The sequence below is a fragment of the Carcharhinus amblyrhynchos genome, chromosome 12, assembly GCF_965287045.1.
Source record: "Carcharhinus amblyrhynchos chromosome 12, sCarAmb.v2.hapA, whole genome shotgun sequence".
Classification (NCBI taxonomy): Eukaryota; Metazoa; Chordata; class Chondrichthyes; order Carcharhiniformes; family Carcharhinidae; genus Carcharhinus; species Carcharhinus amblyrhynchos.
The window spans coordinates 32,023,562-32,042,210 of NC_137335.1; the positions used below are offsets into that span (position 1 = coordinate 32,023,562).

Below are 18,649 nucleotides of genomic sequence, written 5' to 3' on the forward strand. Positions count from 1 at the left end.
GGACTAAAGTCTACAGGCCCACCAGCCTCTTCCTCCCTCCCCAGCTCCGCAGCGGGCTTTACAACAGCTTCCCGCTAGCAGCCCAACCCCACTGGAGTGAAGGGGGTCATGCAGATCTCCCAGGAGGTCAGGAGTAAGGAGGCTGTCCCCTGGGCATTGCTAGCTTGGCAGCGTCAGTCTGGCCCCTGACACTGAGGCAAACTGGCAATACCTGGGGGCACCTTAGCACTGCCCAGCAGGCATTGAGCAGTACCAAGGAGTGGGGGCCACAGGAGGGCACTGGGCCTCTGAAGGGAGATCAGTTGGGGTGGGAGGTCCTGCTGCCACTCTGCACTCGGGCTTGTGGACAGAGGGAGGAAGCCAGCGATTGAGGCTGTACATCGGGATGGTTGTGGTCCACCTGTTGGTGGGGGGAGGGGGCGGGGAAGCAGGCCATGCCACAGGGAGAATTCACGTCTCTTGTGATAAACTAGGGAGGGTTGTTGTCTCTGCAATAATTGTTTCAACTGAATCCCGTAACACTTTAAACATTGCAGTGTCAGATTTTAACATTCAAATTCAATTTCAACTATATTTGAATATATGTCTTTAATTAAAAGAATTTCACTTTTTGAATAAGTTAGTTTAACAGATTTAGATAGCTCTCCAGAGATGAGCACCTAATCTCCTCCATCCACCTCTGCCATGTATTGGGATACCATATTTCGCATCTAGAATCTGTGTGAACAGTAAATACTGTATACTGAATTGAAAGAAGTACGTGCAAATTGCTGCTTCACCGGGAAGGCGTGTTTGGGGCCTTGAGCAGTGAGGAGAGAGAATGTAAAAAGCCAGGTATCTGGTATTCCACATCACAATACTGATCCACAGCTCAACAACAAAACATCAGCATTAAATCAACGCACACAAACTTCTTTAGAAATAGTTAAAATAGTTTGAACGGTAAACACAAAGGGTAGCAGGAATAAGAAGATATTCTGCTTAGTAAACTTATTATCATTTACTTAAGCAGCTCTGACTGTGGGCAGGGATCTGGAGAATAGAGAATGAAACTCCAGAGAAATGTTCACCCAGAAACTTAAGGCTGGGGACTCCCTGAAAATGAAGCAATGAAAGGGGGGGAAAACAGGTGCAGCAGGGGGCCTACAGCCAATTTGGAGGGGAGAAGAATCAACTCAAATGTTGGTGCCTGTCTCTGATCGACATTAAGAACAGTAAGAAGTCTCACAACACCAGGTTAAAGTAAGTTGTGAGACTTCTTACTGTGTTTACCCTAGTCCAACGCCAGCATCTCTACATTTAAGAACATAAGAACATAAGAACATAAGAAATAGGAGCAGGAGTAGGCCATCTAGCCCTTCGAGCCTGCCCCGCCATTCAATAAGATCATGGCTGATCTGTCGTGGCTCAGTTCCACTTTCCCGCCCTCTCCCCATAACCCTCAATCCCTTCTCTTATCAAAAACCCATCAACCCGCTTCTTAAAAATATTTAGCGAGGCAGCCTCCACCACTTCAACGGGCAGAGAATTCCAGAGATTCACCACCCTTTGAGTGAAGAAGTTCCTCCTCAACTCCGTTCTAAACCGCCTCCCCTTTATCTTGAGGCTGTGCCCCCTAGTCCTACTGTCTTTTTTGAGCGGGAAAAGTCTCTCCACCTCTATCCTATCCATCCCATTCATCATCTTATACGTCTCAATGAGATCTCCCCTCATTCTTCTAAACTCTAACGAGTACAAGCCTAGTTTATTCAGCCTCTCCTCATAGCTCAATCCCCTCAACTCCGGTATCAGCCTAGTAAACCTCCTCTGCACTCCCTCCAGGGCCAAAATATCCTTGCGCAGGTGCGGCGCCCAAAACTGCACACAGTACTCCAGCTGCGGCCTCACCAATGCCCTATACAGCTGCAGCAAGACCTCCCTACTTTTATATTCAATCCCCCTCGCTATGAAGGCCAGCATCCCATTCGCCTTCCTGACCACCTGCTGCACCTGCAAGCTGGGTTTTTGCGACTCATGCACAAGGACCCCGAGGTCCCTCTGCACCGTCGCCTGCTGCAGTTTTTCGCCACGTAAGTAATAGTCCTTCCTACCATTCTTCCTACCAAAGTGGACCACCTCACACTTGCCAACATTAAATTCCATTTGCCATTTCCTGGCCCATTCGCCCAGCCTATCTAGATCCTTCTGCAGACTCTCCACACCCTCCGCACAATTTGCCGTTCCCCCAATCTTGGTGTCATCAGCAAATTTCGACACCCTGCACTCGGTTCCCTCCTCCAGATTTAGACATTAAGAAGCCAGATCAGTATTACCACCATGGGTATCCATGAAACAAATCCACATAAGTTACTTGCCAAATTTCCTCACTTACTATTACGCTCTCTTAAATAGCTTTAACTTGTGCATATTTCTGAAAGTTTGTGTTCTTGGTATGTCAATAAACTATGCAATTTGATGGGAACCTAGTAATAATTATTTTGTTGTGTAAAACTGTTCATCCTTCCTTTGTTTGACATTTGTTATTGTGTTACATATATTATAACTGTTTTTATATTGATGATGCCTGTTTGTTGATCTCAACTTAGGGGATATAACACCCTTGTCATCCAAAATTCTAGTCCTAAACTGGATCTGTAAGTTTTTGCTTGCGCGCAATTGTAGGAGTGAGAAGTGTCTGGGTGGGAAGCGGGGGTGGGATCCAATATTCTTGGCCTCCACAAATATCCATGAGGAAAGTTCCAGTGATGGCGTGCTTTGGGAACCACAGGACCAAAGTTATCTGTTTCTTCCAAGCATGCGACACTTAATACATGATGACGTACAATGTATCCCAAAATTATATTTTCTGCATCAATCAATACAATCTGCTTCTACCATCCCCCTAACGTACCTGTACTCTAGCCGTGACACACACTCACTGAAATGCTGTTTCTAGACATTAATTTTGAATTTACCCACTCCAAGTGCAGGTCATGCCCTCTGATTCCATTGCTCTAAAACAGGTGAAATAGCATGTCATGGTTTATAACAGCTTGTCCCTTTGGCATCACAAATCTTAATGAGCAACCTTAATGGTAGAGCCCAGCACATTCAACAAAATATTAATGTCTGGAACCAACTTCAACCAGAAGAACCAAGTGGGTAATCCAACTCAGTCTCCACCTGGAAGTCTTCAAATGACTTGATTCATTCCATGTGACATCAAGAAACGTCTGAAGTACTGGATACAGCAAAGGTTATAGGCCCAGACACCATCCCAGTAGTGGTGCAGAAGACATGCATGCTAGAACTAGTCACATCCCTAGCCAAACTGTTCTGATGCAGTTACAACACTGGCACCTAAGTGAATATTGTGGAAACTTGCCCACATAGGTCCTGTCCAAAAGAGACCAAACAAATCAAATCAGGCCGATTACTGCAACATCAGTCTACTTGGCACGGTAACACAGTGGTTAGCACTGCTGTTTCACAGCTCCAGTGACCCGGGTTCGATTCCTGGCTTGGGTCACTGTCTATGGGAGTTTGCACATTCTCCTTGTGTCTGTATGGGTTTTCTCCGGGTGCTCCGATTTCCTCCCACAGTCCAAAGATGTGCGGGTTAGGTTGATTGGCCATGCTAAAATTGCCCCTTAGTGTCCTGAGATACGTAGGTTAGAGAGATTAGTGAGTGGATACGGGGGTCAGGCCTGGGTGGGATTGTGGTCGGTGCAGACTTGATGGGCCAAATGGCCTCTTTCTGCACTGTAGAGTTTCTATAATTCTACACTACTCCTGATAATAAGGAGAATGAAGGTTGGCAATTTTGACAAGCCAAACCTGTTGCTGAATTGGGTTCTGGCATCAGACCTTATTACAGCCTTGCTTCCCGTGGAAGAACTAAATTCCAAAGGTGACTATCCTGGATTTCAAAGTAGCATTTGACTGAGTATGGCATGAAGGAGCCCATGCAAAACTGAGGTTACAAGGGACCAGAGAGTAAACCCTCTATTGGTTGGTGTCATACCTAGCACAAAGGAAGATGATTGTGGGTTTGGGGGTCAGTCATCTCAGTCCCAGGGGATCACTGCAGGAATTCCTCAGGGCAGAGTCCTAGGCCCAACCATCTTCAGCTGCTTCATCAATGATCTTTCCTCCAACAAAAGGTCAGAAGTGGGATGTTCGCTGATGATTGCATAATGTTCAGCTCCATTCGTAACTCCTTAGGTACTCAAACAGTCCATGTCTGCAAGCAATATGACCTGGAAAACATTCAGGCTTGGGCTGATAAATAATAAGTAACATTTGTGCCAGACGGTCAGCAATGGCCATCTCCAATAAAATATGACATTCTCATGAATAAATGGCATCACCGTTGTTGAAACTCTAAACATAAACAGTGCTGCGATTCACCACTGACCAGAAACTTAACTGGACCAGCCACATAAATAATGTGGCTATAAGATTAAATTACAGGCAGAGAATCCTGCAGCAAATTATCCACACCCGAAAGCCTGTCTACCATCTACAACATCCAAGTCAAGCACATGATGAATATTCCCCACATGCCTAGAACAGTGCAGCTCCAACAACATCTGCTCCCTTCAATAACAGCCACAGTATCAAAAGTGAGTATCATCTACACAATCCATGGCAGCAACTAAGCAGATCTTCATCGATACCACATTTCGAAATCACACCCTCTGTCATCCAAAAAGGTAAGTGCAACGGACACATGGAAACACGTACAAGGTCCTATCCAAATCACACACTATTCTGTTTTGGAAGTATACTATTCTTCCTTCCCTGTCACCGGGTCAGCATTCTGGAACATTCTTTTTAATGAACACATCACAAGGACCGAAGTGTTTTGAGAATACAGCTCACTGCCACCTTCTCAAAGGCAATCGGAGATGGGCAATAACCCTCACAAGAATGAATAAAAAAATACACTGTTCACCTCAGAGCAGTGAAGATTAAGGGGAGATTTGATTGCAACGTTCAGAATTATAAGGGTCTTTGTCCAAGGTCTTTTTAGTGGCACAAGAGTTGGTAAAGAGAAGACACAGATTTAAGTTTAAGTTTATTAGTATTACAAGCAAGCTTACATTAACAATGAAGTTACCATGAAAATCCCCTAGTTTCCTCTAGCACCTGTTCAAGTACTTTGAGGGAGAATTTAGCATGGCCAATGCACCTAACCAGCACGTTTTTTGGACTGTAGGAGGAAACAGGAACACCCAGAGGAAACTCATGCAGACACAGGGAGAACGTACAGACCCTCAAACAGTGGCCCAAACTGGAATTGAACCTAGGTCTCTGGTGCTGTGAGGCAGCAGTGCTATCCACTGTGCTGCCCATGCAGGCAAAAGGCATCAGACAACAGATGAGAACTTTTTTTTTATTCAGCAAGCTGTAATGATCCAAAGTGCACTGCCTGAAGGCATGGAGGAAGTTGATTCAATAGTAACTTTCAAGGGAGCTAGATAACAATACTTGGAGAGAAAAGTCGCAGGGCTATGAAGAAAAAGTAGGGGAGTGGGACTAATTGGATAGTTCTTTAACATAGCTGGCACAGGTACAATGAGCGAAATGGCTGTCTTCTGTGCTCTGGGACTCTTATGATCTAACAGAATACCAAGTTTTTAATAGCAGCTGTAAACAGTGAACTTCAGTTGTGTTACAGGTTACAAGCAGCATCATAAGTCACTTACAGGCAAACTTGATGGTCTCTCCTGCTGTAACAAGTTCAAATCTTCATGGTTGGGCTTGCTAGGTGTCAATGGCGGCACAGTGCGAGTTCCATAGCCTTCCTGAGATATATCCTGTGTAAACAAAACCCATTTTTAAAAAGGTTCTGTCTACCTATGACCATGAGTCATAAGAAGCCATCAGAGTAAAAGGTCAGCAATGTAATGAGGTAACCAGCAGAGGGAAATAGTTCAACTATAGGGTCACAAAAGCAGACAAGTGATTATCTTCCGCTGCTAGACACTGTTTCCTCAGCACAATAACCTCCCACTGCGTAGCCTGGCAGGTTGTAAGGGATTAGCCATGATGTTTAAAACCAACAAATGTCTGAGGTTTCCTTTGAAATGTCCCACCCCATTACACTGGGACACAAAGTTAGACAGCCTCACAATAGGCAAAGAAAACAAACAAGTACTGACTTTGCATTCTATTTGCTTTTTCTCTATCAAGGCAAAGTAGTAGTATTTAAAAAATGCAATAGAATAGCAATGTAACTATCTCTCAAAATCTTTTCCTAGTTACACTCCCTGAATGATCTTTATGTGTCCTCAAAAAATGATCCTCAAAAGTACAACTCTAAAAGCATTTAAGATGCTTAAAAATTGTACAAATATCACTGAATCTTCAAGTCTTGAAAGGACGCAATTAAGCTTATGTTCTAATTTGTTCATTCATGTCAACTTCTGTTGTTCTTGACAAACTTTGTTTCAGCACACTCAGATTTAGCTCTCCATTCAAACACTAATGTATTACTTCCCGATTTTCGTAATGGGCCTGATGTTGCTGGAGCGGGTGCCCTAAAATTTGAGTTTTCTGTTGTTCCCCTTTAACTCAAACAACTTTTACATTGCTGATTGCTGGATTTTCTAGGGTGGTCAATGAGCATCTGTGCCCTTGGCAAAGAACAATAACAACAACAGTCTCTTTTCAGTCTTCTTGGGGTGGCAATGGTGGTCAGCATTGCTACCCCACAGGGACCAGGGCTTGATTCTTGACTTGGGTCACTGTCTGTGTGGAGTTTGCACATTCTCCCTGTATCTGCATGGGTTCCCTTTGGGTGCTCCAGTTTTCCTCCCATACTCCAAAGGTGTGTGGGTTAGGTTGGTGGGCCATGCTAAAATGCCCAAAGTGTCCTGGGATGTGCAGATTAGAGGGATTAGCAGGGCAAATGTGTGGGGTTGTGGGGATAGGGCCTGGGATGGGATTGTTGCCAGTGCAGACTCAATGGGCAGAATGGCTTTCTTCTGCAACGTAGGATTTCTATGTAAACCAAAAAATAGGAACAACAGAGATGATAGATAGATCCATAGAGAGAAATCAAAGAGGAAGAGCAGTCCATGTACATATGCAGCAAGAAGTTCACAGCATTCAGGCTTGTCCTGATAATTGGCAAGTAACATTGATGTCATACAATGCCAAGCAATAACCATCTCCAAGAGAGTTCCAATCATCTCCCCTTGACATTGAATGGTGTTGCCATCACCGAATCCCCCTCTAACATCTGAGGGTTACATTGACCAGAAACAGAACTGGACTAGTCATATAAATGCTGTGGCTATAAGAGCTGGTATCCCGTTGCAAGAAACTCACCTACTGACTCGCCAAAGCCTGTCTACAAAGGATCATATAATCAGGAATGTGGTGGAATACTTTTCACTTTCCTGGGTGAGTGCAGTTCCAACAACATTCAAGAAGCTCAACACCATCCAGGACAAAACAGCCCATTTGGACTGGCACTCTTGGCAGCACACTGGCAGCTCACGCGCCATCTCACCAAAGTTTCTTCCAAAGTACCTACCAGAACCTGCAATCTCTGCCACCTCAAAAGAAAAGGCTGCGGATAAATTACAGAACCTCACCACATGCAGGTTTGCCTCTAGGCCACACACCAACCTGATTTGGAACCATATCACTATTCCTTCACTTGTCACTGGATCAAAACCGTGGAACTCCCCTTCTAACAACACTGTGGATGTACCTACACCTCATGAGCAGTTTAAGGTGGCGGTTCACCACCATCTTCTCAAGGGCAATTAGAGGTAGCCTAAGCACAACTACGGCCAAGCCAGCAACACACTCACTTAAACTTAATAAACCTCTAGGAATAATTCATTCATTACCTGCAAGAATAAGACTCTAGAGTTTTACCTCATCCTTTTCTGTGTCACCAAAGTCCAACAGGAATATAAATCTCATCCTTAAAAAACTCCTAGCATCATTAAATACCAGTCCCAAATTTCTGTGCCAAATTTAATTTTACCTGAAAAGTGCAAGTGCAACAATATTGTGAAACTTGTGGAGACTGATGCCGAGCGCCCATCTTCATGAGGCTAAGGGTCAAACCATTCAGTAATTTGTGGCAATTCACAACTCACTGCGCATCACTGTCTTGCCACCAGACGCAAATTATTTAACAAAAAGCATACAAACACCAGTGTGCGCATTTAACTTATCATACTTTCCCAGCAAACTTGGGACTGTTACTTATTGCAGCAATTCAGGCCTTGGGCAAGGCTATCGCTAAAAGCTGCTGGAAAACTATTTCACATCTGAAGGTTACAGTCAATTAATGACATCAGTGTCATGATGCAATTTTTTATGTTCATATGTAAGGTGAGAACTAGGTGTTCTTCTGCCCAGTAGCAGCAAGAGAAGTGAAATCAACTGACCTGGAGAGGCCATGGTAAGTTTTCCTTTGAATTTTGCGTGGGCCAGGAGGAGGATTGTCCACTAATAGTAAACCCCCCACAGTTCAGATTGCTCAGTGTCATGGATAGGAGAGGACAAATAAACTTAAATCCGCAATTCCCTTCCCTTGCTATCCACAATATTTGTCATTGTTTTGGAAGTTAGAGGAATATTCCTAAACCCACCTTAGCGTGTGTCAATTTTAAAGAAACAGCAGCAGACTTTAATGGATTTAAATAAGGAGGATTACTTATTCACACACTCACCGCAAAAATCTAAAAGTCCCACACAAGTCAACCCTGCACAAGTCAGTCCTACAACACACATTCAAAAAAGATACAACTAAAGAAGATGAACATACACACAAGGAGCAGGAATAGTACATATGGCCCCTCAAATCTGCCTGCCATTTAATTAAGGTTATGACTGATCTGATAGTAACTTCAGATCTGTATCTTGCCTACCGCCGATAACTTAATGTTGACCTAGAATCAATCCAACTCTGCTTTAAGAATGTTCAAAGACTCTGGGGTGAATGTTCCTGTTGCGCCTGCAATGGGAATTGAAGTGGGTGAGGGGCGGACCATGGAAAGGTCTGTTGACCTCAGGCGAGATTTTCTGGTTTTGGGACGAGTGCAACTGGAAAATTCCACCAATTGTTTCCATCACCTTTTGAGGAAGAGAATTCCAAAGACTCATGAACCTCAGAAAATTTTTTGCCGCATCTATGTTTTCAATGGGTGACCTGTTATTTTTAGACAATGACCTCTAGTTCTAGATTCTCTCAGAGGAAACATCCTCTCCACATCTACACTATTAAGACCCGTCAAGATCTTTTATGTTCCAGTTAAGTAATCCATGACTCTGATAAACTCCAGCAGATACAAGCCTCGCTTGTCCAACCTTTCCTCATAAGACAACCTGCCAATTCCAGATATTAGCGGTCTAGTAAATCTTCTCTGAATTGCTTCCTACGTATTTACATCCTTCCCTAAATAATGAAACCAATACTCCAGATGTGGTCTCAGTGGTGCCCTGTAACAACTGAAATATAACCTCCCTATTTTTGTATTCAATTACCCTCTCAATAAATGATAACAGCTTATTAGCTCTCCTAATTATCTGCTAAACCTGCATTGCGATTCATGTACTAGGACACCCATATCCCTCTGCACCTCAGAGTGCTATAATCTCTCATTATTTAGTGAATGCATTTTTTTATTTTTCCTGCCAAAATGGACAATTTCATATTTCTCTACATTATACTCTGCCTACATATTGTGATGTTAGCGTATCTTTATGAGTTTTTCTAAAAATCATGTTTGCTGTACCTTAGCTAATGTCATTGTAGCTGGGTTGGTTACTGAGAGCCCTTTTATTGTTCCTTAAGTGGCTTAAATTTTTTTTTAATTTTTACTTTGGGAACCAGTTTTATGACCCTGCATTGTTAGGAGGAAGAATAGTTGCTAGTCAGGTGACGGAACTCTTTCATTTTCAGTTCTGAACTGCAGGTTTTAGTTTTAGAAGGGACATCAAACTGGAAAGAAGTACCTCTCCCTCTCTCCCTGGTTTTGGGAAATACTGCTGGTTAAAGTAAAGGAAAATTTATTTATTAGTCACAAGTAGATTGTGAGGAAGGGTGTCATAGTCATAGTCTGCAGGGAGACTTAGATAGGTTGCAGAGCTGGGCCGAGAGGTGGCGGATGGAATTTAATGCGGAGAAGTGTGAGGTAATTCACTTTGGTAGGAGCAACAGATGTGTCGAGTATAGGGCTAACGGGAGGACTTTGAATAGTGTGGATGAACAGAGGGATCTAGGTGTGTGTGTACATAGATCCCTGAAAGTTGGGAATCAAGTAGATAAGGTTGTCAAGAAGGCGTACGGTGTCTTGGCGTTTATTGGTAGGGGGATTGAATTTAGGAGTCGCAGTGTAATGTTGCAACTGTACACTACTCTAGTGTGGCCGCACTTGGAGTACTGTGTGCAGTTCTGGTCCCCGCATTACAAGAAGGATGTGGAGGCGTTGGAGAGGGTGCAGAGGAGGTTTACTAGGATGTTGCCTGGTATGGTGGGGAGGTCCTATGAGGAGAGACTGAGGGATCTAGGGTTGTTTTCGTTGGGAAGAAGGCGGCTAAGAGGGGATCTTATTGAAACATATAAGATGATTAGAGGTTTAGATAGGGTGGATAGTGATAGCCTTTTTCCTCGGATGGAGAAAGCTAGCACGAGGGGGCATGACTTTAAATTAAGGGGGGGTAGCTACAGGACGGATGTCAGGGGTAGGTTCTTTACCCAGCGGGTGGTGAGGGATTGGAATGCCCTGCCTGCTGCAGTTGTAGATGCGTCTAGTTTGGGGGCGTTTAAGAGATCTCTGGATAGGTTTATGGACGAAAAGGGATTGGTATAGGCTAGTGGGTCATTGTTTTTGTAACTGGTCGGCGCAACATCGTGGGCCGAAGGGCCTGTTCTGCGCTGTAATGTTCTATGTTCTATGTTCTAAGTAGGCTTACATTCACACTGCAATGAAGTTTCTGTGAAAATCCCCAAGCTGAAAACCTTCCTGGAGTAGCAAATCTGCTGTTGGTGGCTTGACCAAGAGTCTCTCCCTGGTGTTCTGAGAAGCTGTTCTGAGTGTATCCATAAGACTGCTAGAAGTCGTAAGCTGAGAAGTCAGGGTTTTCAATTCTTCAACCAAAGGACTCCGCTTCAGTATCATGTGAGCATTAGTCTTTGTTGTGTTAAACCTGTGGAAGGATTCTCTAAAGGAAGTTTTTGTTTGATTGGGACATCTTAGATATACTTGTTAAGGGTTATATATCATCATGGTTATTTTGTTTTTGTTGTAATTGATAAAAGTTATTGCTAATTTTCTTTCCATACATGTGAACTATATTCTTAAATAAACTTTGCTTGGAAAAAGCTATTTACTGGGTCATTTGGATCATACCCAAAGTGAAACACATCATGCTTATCCTAGCCAAATTCAAGGTGCAAAACTTATGATCCAGGCAGGTTCCATAAAACACATTAAAGATCCTGACCTGAACCTTAACAATATCAAGAACATCCCTACCCTCCTCTATTCAATGTGATCCTGACTCATCATAAGTTTCAATTTCATTCTCCCACCCAGTCCCCTTATCCCTTAATTACCTGAGACAAAAAAAACTGTCCATCTCAGTCTTAAATGTTTTCAGTGATAGAGTATCCACAACCCTCTGTAGTAAAGAATTCCAAAGGTTCACAAGCCTTTGAGTGAAGTCATTTCAGTGCTAAATGATCGGCCCCTTATCCTGAGACTGTGTCCCCATATTTTAGATGCCCCAACCAGCAGAAACAATCTCTCAACATCTATCCTATCAAGCCCCTTCAGAATTTTGAACGTTTCAATAAAAATCACCTCTCATTACTCTTCAGCTGATACAAGTGCAATTTATTTAGCCTCGTATCATAGAACAAACCCCCCATCCCATGGATTAATTTTGTGAACATTCACTGTACCACCTTCAATACAAGTATATCCTTTCTTAAATGCGAAAATCAAAACTGCACATAGTAGGCATGATTCTTTCATCCTGCTGGACTTATTTTCTAGCACAGCAGGGTGGGAGAGTCTCGCGGCTGGGCATGCGTGGGATTCGTGCATGCAGTCCTGCCGCAAGCGCATCTCCCAGCACCAGATTTTCAGTGCTGTCAAATTTGTGCTGAAAACCAGTGGGAAGACAGGTAAATTATTTAAATGTAATTTAAATGTAATTAGCGGGCCTGGGATTGAAACCCTGCCCCCTGAAATCTAATGATATTCACGCTGGTGGCCTCTGCATTGCACAGAGTGTCGGAGATTCTAGTGTGAACTCCCACTGAAAGAAACAGTGTGAATTACTCCAGTTTTCCTGTGAATTCAACATTTACAATTTTTTTGGGAGAATTCTGTCCAGTATTCCAGATGTGTTCCCACAAAAAGCCCTATACAATTGCAGCCTTTATTTAAAGGCCAACATGCCATTTACCTTCCCAATTGCTTGCAGAACCTGCATGCCAGCTTACTGCATTCATTAAGCACAGCCAAGAGTCTTCAGGCATCAACACTTAGAAGTTTCACATCATTTAAAAAATAGTCTGCTCTTCTGTTTTGATGACCAAAGTGAATAATTTCACACTTCCCTACATTGTACTTTATCTGCCATCACTCACTTAATTTGACTATATCACTTTGTAGCCTCTCAGTGCATGTCCTTGCCACAGCTTACTTTTCCACCTAGCATATCTTTCCACCTAGCTTATCATCAGCAAACTTGGATGCGTCACTCTTCATCTAAGTCATTGATATAGATTGTAAATAGCTGAGGCCCAGCACTGATCTTCCAGCACTCCACTATTCACTGCCTGCCAACTTATAAAAACCCTGTGTATGCCCACTCTAAGCTGACTAGCTTTGATTAATTCTTGCCTTTCTCAGTGACAGTTTATTCTTTCTTACAGAATTGATTTCAATAATTTGCCCACTACTGAGGTTAGACTGATTGTCCTTAATTATTCGGTTTATCCTTTGCTCCCTTTTTAGATGAGGTGAAGCAGTAACAGTTCTCCAATCCTCCAACACCAGACCTTATTCCAGTGAGGGCTGGATTAATGCTGTCATGTATATTTTTCTCAGTAGTAACTAGAAACCCACCAAATTTGGTGCTAACTGCAAATTTTAATAAAGTACTTCTGATTTGCAATTTCAAATTTTAAACTAAGGGTGAACAAATGTGGTCTTAGCAGCTTTTGCCAACTTTAGCATCTGTTTCGTAGTTAGCTTGGTATCTGTTCTGCTGTAGCCTCCTGACTTCATGCATCCTAACCTGAGCCTCAAGTTTGTAAGCAGAAACTTTGTGAAGGCCTTCTCAAAAACTCAAGGCCAGGATTTTCCATTTCTGATCACATTGCCAACAGGAGTGAAAAATATTGCAAGAGCAGCCAAACATGTTCAGCATCGGGATCATTTGCATTCATTAACATTTCACTATCAGGCCCTACACCAGAAACATACCCCATCAGAAAATCCACCCACACTGGCGTGACAGCAGAATGGTTATGTCAAGCATCAGTCTTATCCTGTCAGTTTGGATCTTGTTTGTCCCTCTTGTGGGGACCATGAATTGGATTCAAATTGAATTTTCTTTTGGAGCAACCAAGGAGACGGATACAGTTCCGTCAGGTCCACTCCACATATTGGCTTTGCAACTTTAAGAATGGAGGAACTATGAGAACTGGTCTCCCAAGGCATGCACTTAGCAAGCAGACTTCAGACGAGTGCACCGCTCAAGTGGACAGCGTCATGCTTGCGCACTGTTCAGACAGTGCCGGGGCAGTGCCAGAGGATACAGATGCAAGTGAGTTTCTATGGCAAACTCCTTTGCACTGGGGTGGCCTTTAAAAATGGTGTCCTGATCCTGAAATTATTACGTTGCTGGCAGGGCAGGCAAATCAGAGGCCACCTGCCAGCAATACATCATGTGATTTTCCCCTTGTTTTTTGTTTCTCAAGTTCTGCACCATATGGCAGAGAAAGCCACCATTATAGTCTGTCGTTTCAATGCTGCTTTTCCAGCCCACTGTCAGCCTTTGCCAATTTCCAGCAAAATCTCACCCCAAACATATTACATTTAACATATTACCTGTATATACTTTCTATGTTCTTTTTCAAAAAAATTCAGTAAGGTTCTTGCAAAAGCACCTTGAAATCTATGCTGTTATATTTTCAGTTTCTGAAAGATTGCATGGGCTTTCATACCACCAGCATAAGGATAACTTGCCTATTGTTCCCCAAGTTTGTTCCACTTTTCTTTTCAAATATAGGAATCACATGAGATTAGTTAGAGAAAGAGTACTTCAAAATAACTAACTTTCAAATCACATTCCCAGTGCGTAGGGAGGGCAAGACTACTTCACATGTTAAGTGCCGAGAATTGTCAGAGTTGTACAACGCAGAAAAGGTCCTTCGGTCCATCAAATCTGCATAGATAACAACTTACATTAAAGGTGCACTAATCCCATTTTCCAGCACTTGTCACATATTCTTGAATGTTATATTTCAAGTGCCTATTCAAATACTTTAAGGTTGTAAAATTTCCACCTCCACAACTTTCTTCGACAGTGCATTCCACCTTCTGAGTGAAATGTTTTTTCTTAAATCCCCTTTGAATCTCCTGCCCTTCACCCTAAAACTATGCTCCCTTGTGAATGACCCCTCAACCATGGGAACAGCTGCTTCGTATTCACCTTATTCATACCTCTCAATCTTATGCACCAACATCACTTACAGTGGCAAAATCTCTGTTTCCCCCACTCCCTCAATCCAGACTCCAGATAAAGATCAGTATATAGAAATTCAAACAACTGGCAATTTATTTTGGCAGCATAGTCTTGTTGCAAGGCATTTGAGGTAGTTACTACTGAACAATGTCAATTTCAGCTATTTTTAATACAACTTGCTACTTTTCAAACTACTGCACCATTAAAATTTATGTTAATAGAATTATTTTGAACTATTTCGACTGACTACAGTCTAGTGAATAAAAATAACAATCTCAAATAAAGCACACACATTAAGTTAGAAATATAATTCTCAATAAGCCATCACAAACATTTCCTCAAAAGATCAAAAGATTGCCTGGTCATTTGTGCCTGAAGGTCACTATCATAACGAAGGGGGATGAAAAAAACTGACACTTAATAACTCCTGTGTCTCTCCCCCTCCCCTTACAATGCAAGGCATTAGTGGAGGGGGATGGTCGTTTACTGTGGGCTTAATAAAGGATATTGTAACAAAGCAGGTGTTTTTTTTACCGTCTTGTTATAACACAACGGAAGATCGTCAGCTACTTTAAATTTTGTCAGTAACTTTATTGCAATGGTAATGTAAGCCTTACTTGTGACTAATAAATAAACTTTCCTATTACTTTACCTGATTGGAGCACGTCAATTTCATTCTCAGCAAAGCAAGAAAATGCAATCTATATAATGTTAATTAAAAACCGGTGCCTAGCTCTTTGAAGACTGAGTGTAGATTGTGGCTTATGGCAATATATTCACAGTCAATTAAAGGATGCATTATTAAATGAATAAAGCTTTGATGAAATGTCATGTAGAAAGTGGGTGTGGAAGTAAGTAAATGTTGGTTCAAAACAACAGGTATTGAAATCAAGTTGATTGTTACACCTATTCAATCACACTGGTTATAACATTAAATACTGGTCATGATTTGAGTGCTACTTATTGAGATGTGAACTCAATTTATTTTATGGAAACACCATCTGCTCTTTTCCTTGATAACTTTAAGAATTTCAAATTCTTGCTTTTTTTTTGATCACTTAAAGTTTTTCAAGTTTTAAGGCCTACTTCAGACTTGAGCTCTTATTGAAAACCAAGGTAGTTTGTCCAACATGTTTTCCTGTGGGAAGTTGTCAGGTGGTCAAAATTTGTCGTGTTTTTAAGTTTCCAGAAGTTTTAAAAAAGTTTAAGTGTCTTTAAAAGTTTATGAAAGTATTTATAAATCATTATAAAATGCTTATGTCTTTCAATCGAAGGCTGACCTCAATGAGCATATCTTCAGCTGATGACATTGTCAGGGACATGGCTTCCTTTAGAATGCAGAATGCATTTCTATGCAAAGCTTAGCTCCTTTTTTTAAAATTTTTCCCTCCATTCTTAAAGTTACAAAGCTAATGTGTGCACTAGACTGGGCAGACCTGAACCTATCTCCTTGCTTTCTCAAAAAATCAAATTCAAATTGAATCCATTCATGGTGCCCATAAGAGGAACAAACAAGGTCCAAGCTGAAAAGATTTCAGTGCATTGCACCTGATCTTGGGCTTGAACTGATGCTTGACTTAGCCAAAAGACCAAGAAGTGCACTCTAGCTAGGTGATCGTGGCTGTTCCTCACATCATTCTGGCATTCTGCAGCCAGAAGTTGAAATTCTTACTGCAACAAACAAGTTAGGTAGAGTGTCACCCAGACTGCGGGAGGCAATGACCTAGTGGCATTATTGCTAGACTACTAATCCAGAGACTCAGCAAATGTTCAGGGGTCCTGGGTCAAAACCCGACAAGGTAGCTACTGGAATATGAGTTCAATAAAGTACACCTAGAATTAAGAATCTACCGATGACCATGAATCCATTGTCGATTGTCTGAAAAAGCCATCTGGTTCAACTAACGGTCTTTAGGGGAAAAAATCCGCAGGCCTTACCTGGTCTGGCCTACATGCCCTCAGGCAACTAGGATTGGGCAATAAATGCCAGCGATGCCAAAGTTCCACGAATGAATAAAAAAACTGCCTGCAAAATCTGGGCCACCACATCTAATGATAATCAGCATATATGCAGCATTCAAGGCTCTACTACCAGAATATTCAAACACGCACCAAGACCTGGCTTGATTGCTAGTGAGAAATGTCCTCCCTGTCAGAACCCTTCCTACATGCCCACAGTCTCATCCCCATTCACATGTTGCCCTTGAGCTGGCTGTGGTGGGGAAGAGACCATTGCCCATCTCCTTGCGGAATGCACCTTTGCAAAGATGATCTGGAGAGCTGAGTTGGTTTTGTTGAGGTTCAACTCGAGCAGCTGCATGACGCAGGACTCTGTGCTCTACAGGTTGTTCCCAGGTACGCACTCCAAGACAAATGTCAGCTGTTGCTGGCTGATCAGCAATTCAGCGAAAGACACATTTTGATCTGTCTGAAACTTGTTGGTATCCCAGCGCAGACTTGTCCTCATCCGAGTGTTGCAGATTGACAATTCCAAAACCCAGGACTACGTTCTGAGGGATACAATAACACTTGGGGCAGTCGTCGCAAAGGCACAATAGGGAAAGGTCACTGTATAGTATCCCCTCTGGCAGTATAACTCACTGAATGCATACAGTGAATACCATATCAGTCACAATTGAATTGAAGTGCCTCATAGTGCAACTTCACCTATCTGGAAAACTTAAATACCTTTTCTCAATTTGGAATAGCCATTTTGAAATGTCTGTAATATTTCTTTGACTGTATTGAAGCATCTCAGAGTTCAACATCTTAGGAGAATCCTAAGGCGTTCTATAGGTATGTCAAGAACAGAAGGTTGGTTAGGGCAAGATTAGGGCCAGTTACAGACAGTAGAGGGAAGTTGTGTGTGGAACCGGAAGAGATTGGAGAGGCATTGAACCAATATTTCTCTTCGGTGTTCACGCAGGGGGACATGAATATAGCTGAGGAGGACACTGGGTTGCAGGGGTGTAAAATAGACAGTATTGTAGTTGATAAGGGGGATGTGCTGGATATTCTTGAGGGTTTGAAAATAGATAAGTCTCCTGGTCCGGATGGGATTTACCCTAGGATTCTCTGGGAGGCAAGAGAGGTGATTGCAGAGCCTCTGGTTCTGATCTTCAGGTCGTCGTTGGTCTCTGGTATAGTACCGGAAGATTGGAGGATAGCGAATGTTGTCCCATTGTATAAGAAGGGGAACAGAGACTTCCCCGGGAATTATAGACCGGTGAGTCTTACTTCTGTTGTGGGCAAGGTTTTAGAAAAAATTATTAGGGATAGGATTTATAGTTATTTGGAGAGTAATGAATTGATTGGAGATAGTCAGCATGGTTTTGTAGCGGGTAGGTCGTGCCTTACTAACCTTATTGAGTTTTTTGAGAAAGTGACCAAAGAGGTGGATGGGGGTAAGGCAGTTGACGTGGTATATACGGATTTTAGTAAGGCGTTTGATAAGGTTCACCATGGTAGGCTTCTGCAGAAAATGCAGACGTATGGGATTGAGGGTAGTCTAGGAAATTGGATCAGGAATTGGCTAGCAGATAGGAGACAGAGGGTGGTGGTTGATGGTAAATATTCGTCATGGAGTTCGGTTACAAGTGGTGTGCCTCAGGGATCTGTTTTGGGGCCACTGCTGTTTGTAATTTTTATTAATGATCTGGATGAGGGTATAGTTGGATGGATTAGTAAATTTGCTGATGACACCAAAGTCGGAGGTGTGGTAGATTGTGAGGAAGGGTGTCATAGTTTGCAGGGAGACTTAGACAGGTTGCAGAGCTGGGCCGAGAGGTGGCGGATGGAGTTTAATGCGGAGAAGTGTGAGGTAATTCATTTTGGTAGGAATAACAGATGTGTCGAGTATAGGGCTAACGGGAGGACTTTGAATAGTGTGGATGAACAGAGGGATCTAGGTGTATGCGTACATAGATCCCTGAAA

General features: G+C 42.6%; 1 protein-coding gene across 8 annotated transcripts in view; it reads right to left on the minus strand.

The window, feature by feature from the left end:
* arid1b (AT-rich interactive domain 1B) overlaps nt 1-18,649 on the minus strand; it is a 557,854-nt gene that overhangs the window by 336,158 nt on the left and 203,047 nt on the right. For all 8 annotated transcript variants that reach the window (XM_080200334.1, XM_080200331.1, XM_080200332.1 and 5 more), the window contains exon 4: nt 5,691-5,801. In XM_080200334.1, coding sequence (XP_080056460.1) covers nt 5,691-5,801 — 111 coding nt within the window. The remainder of the gene's footprint in view (nt 1-5,690; nt 5,802-18,649) is intronic.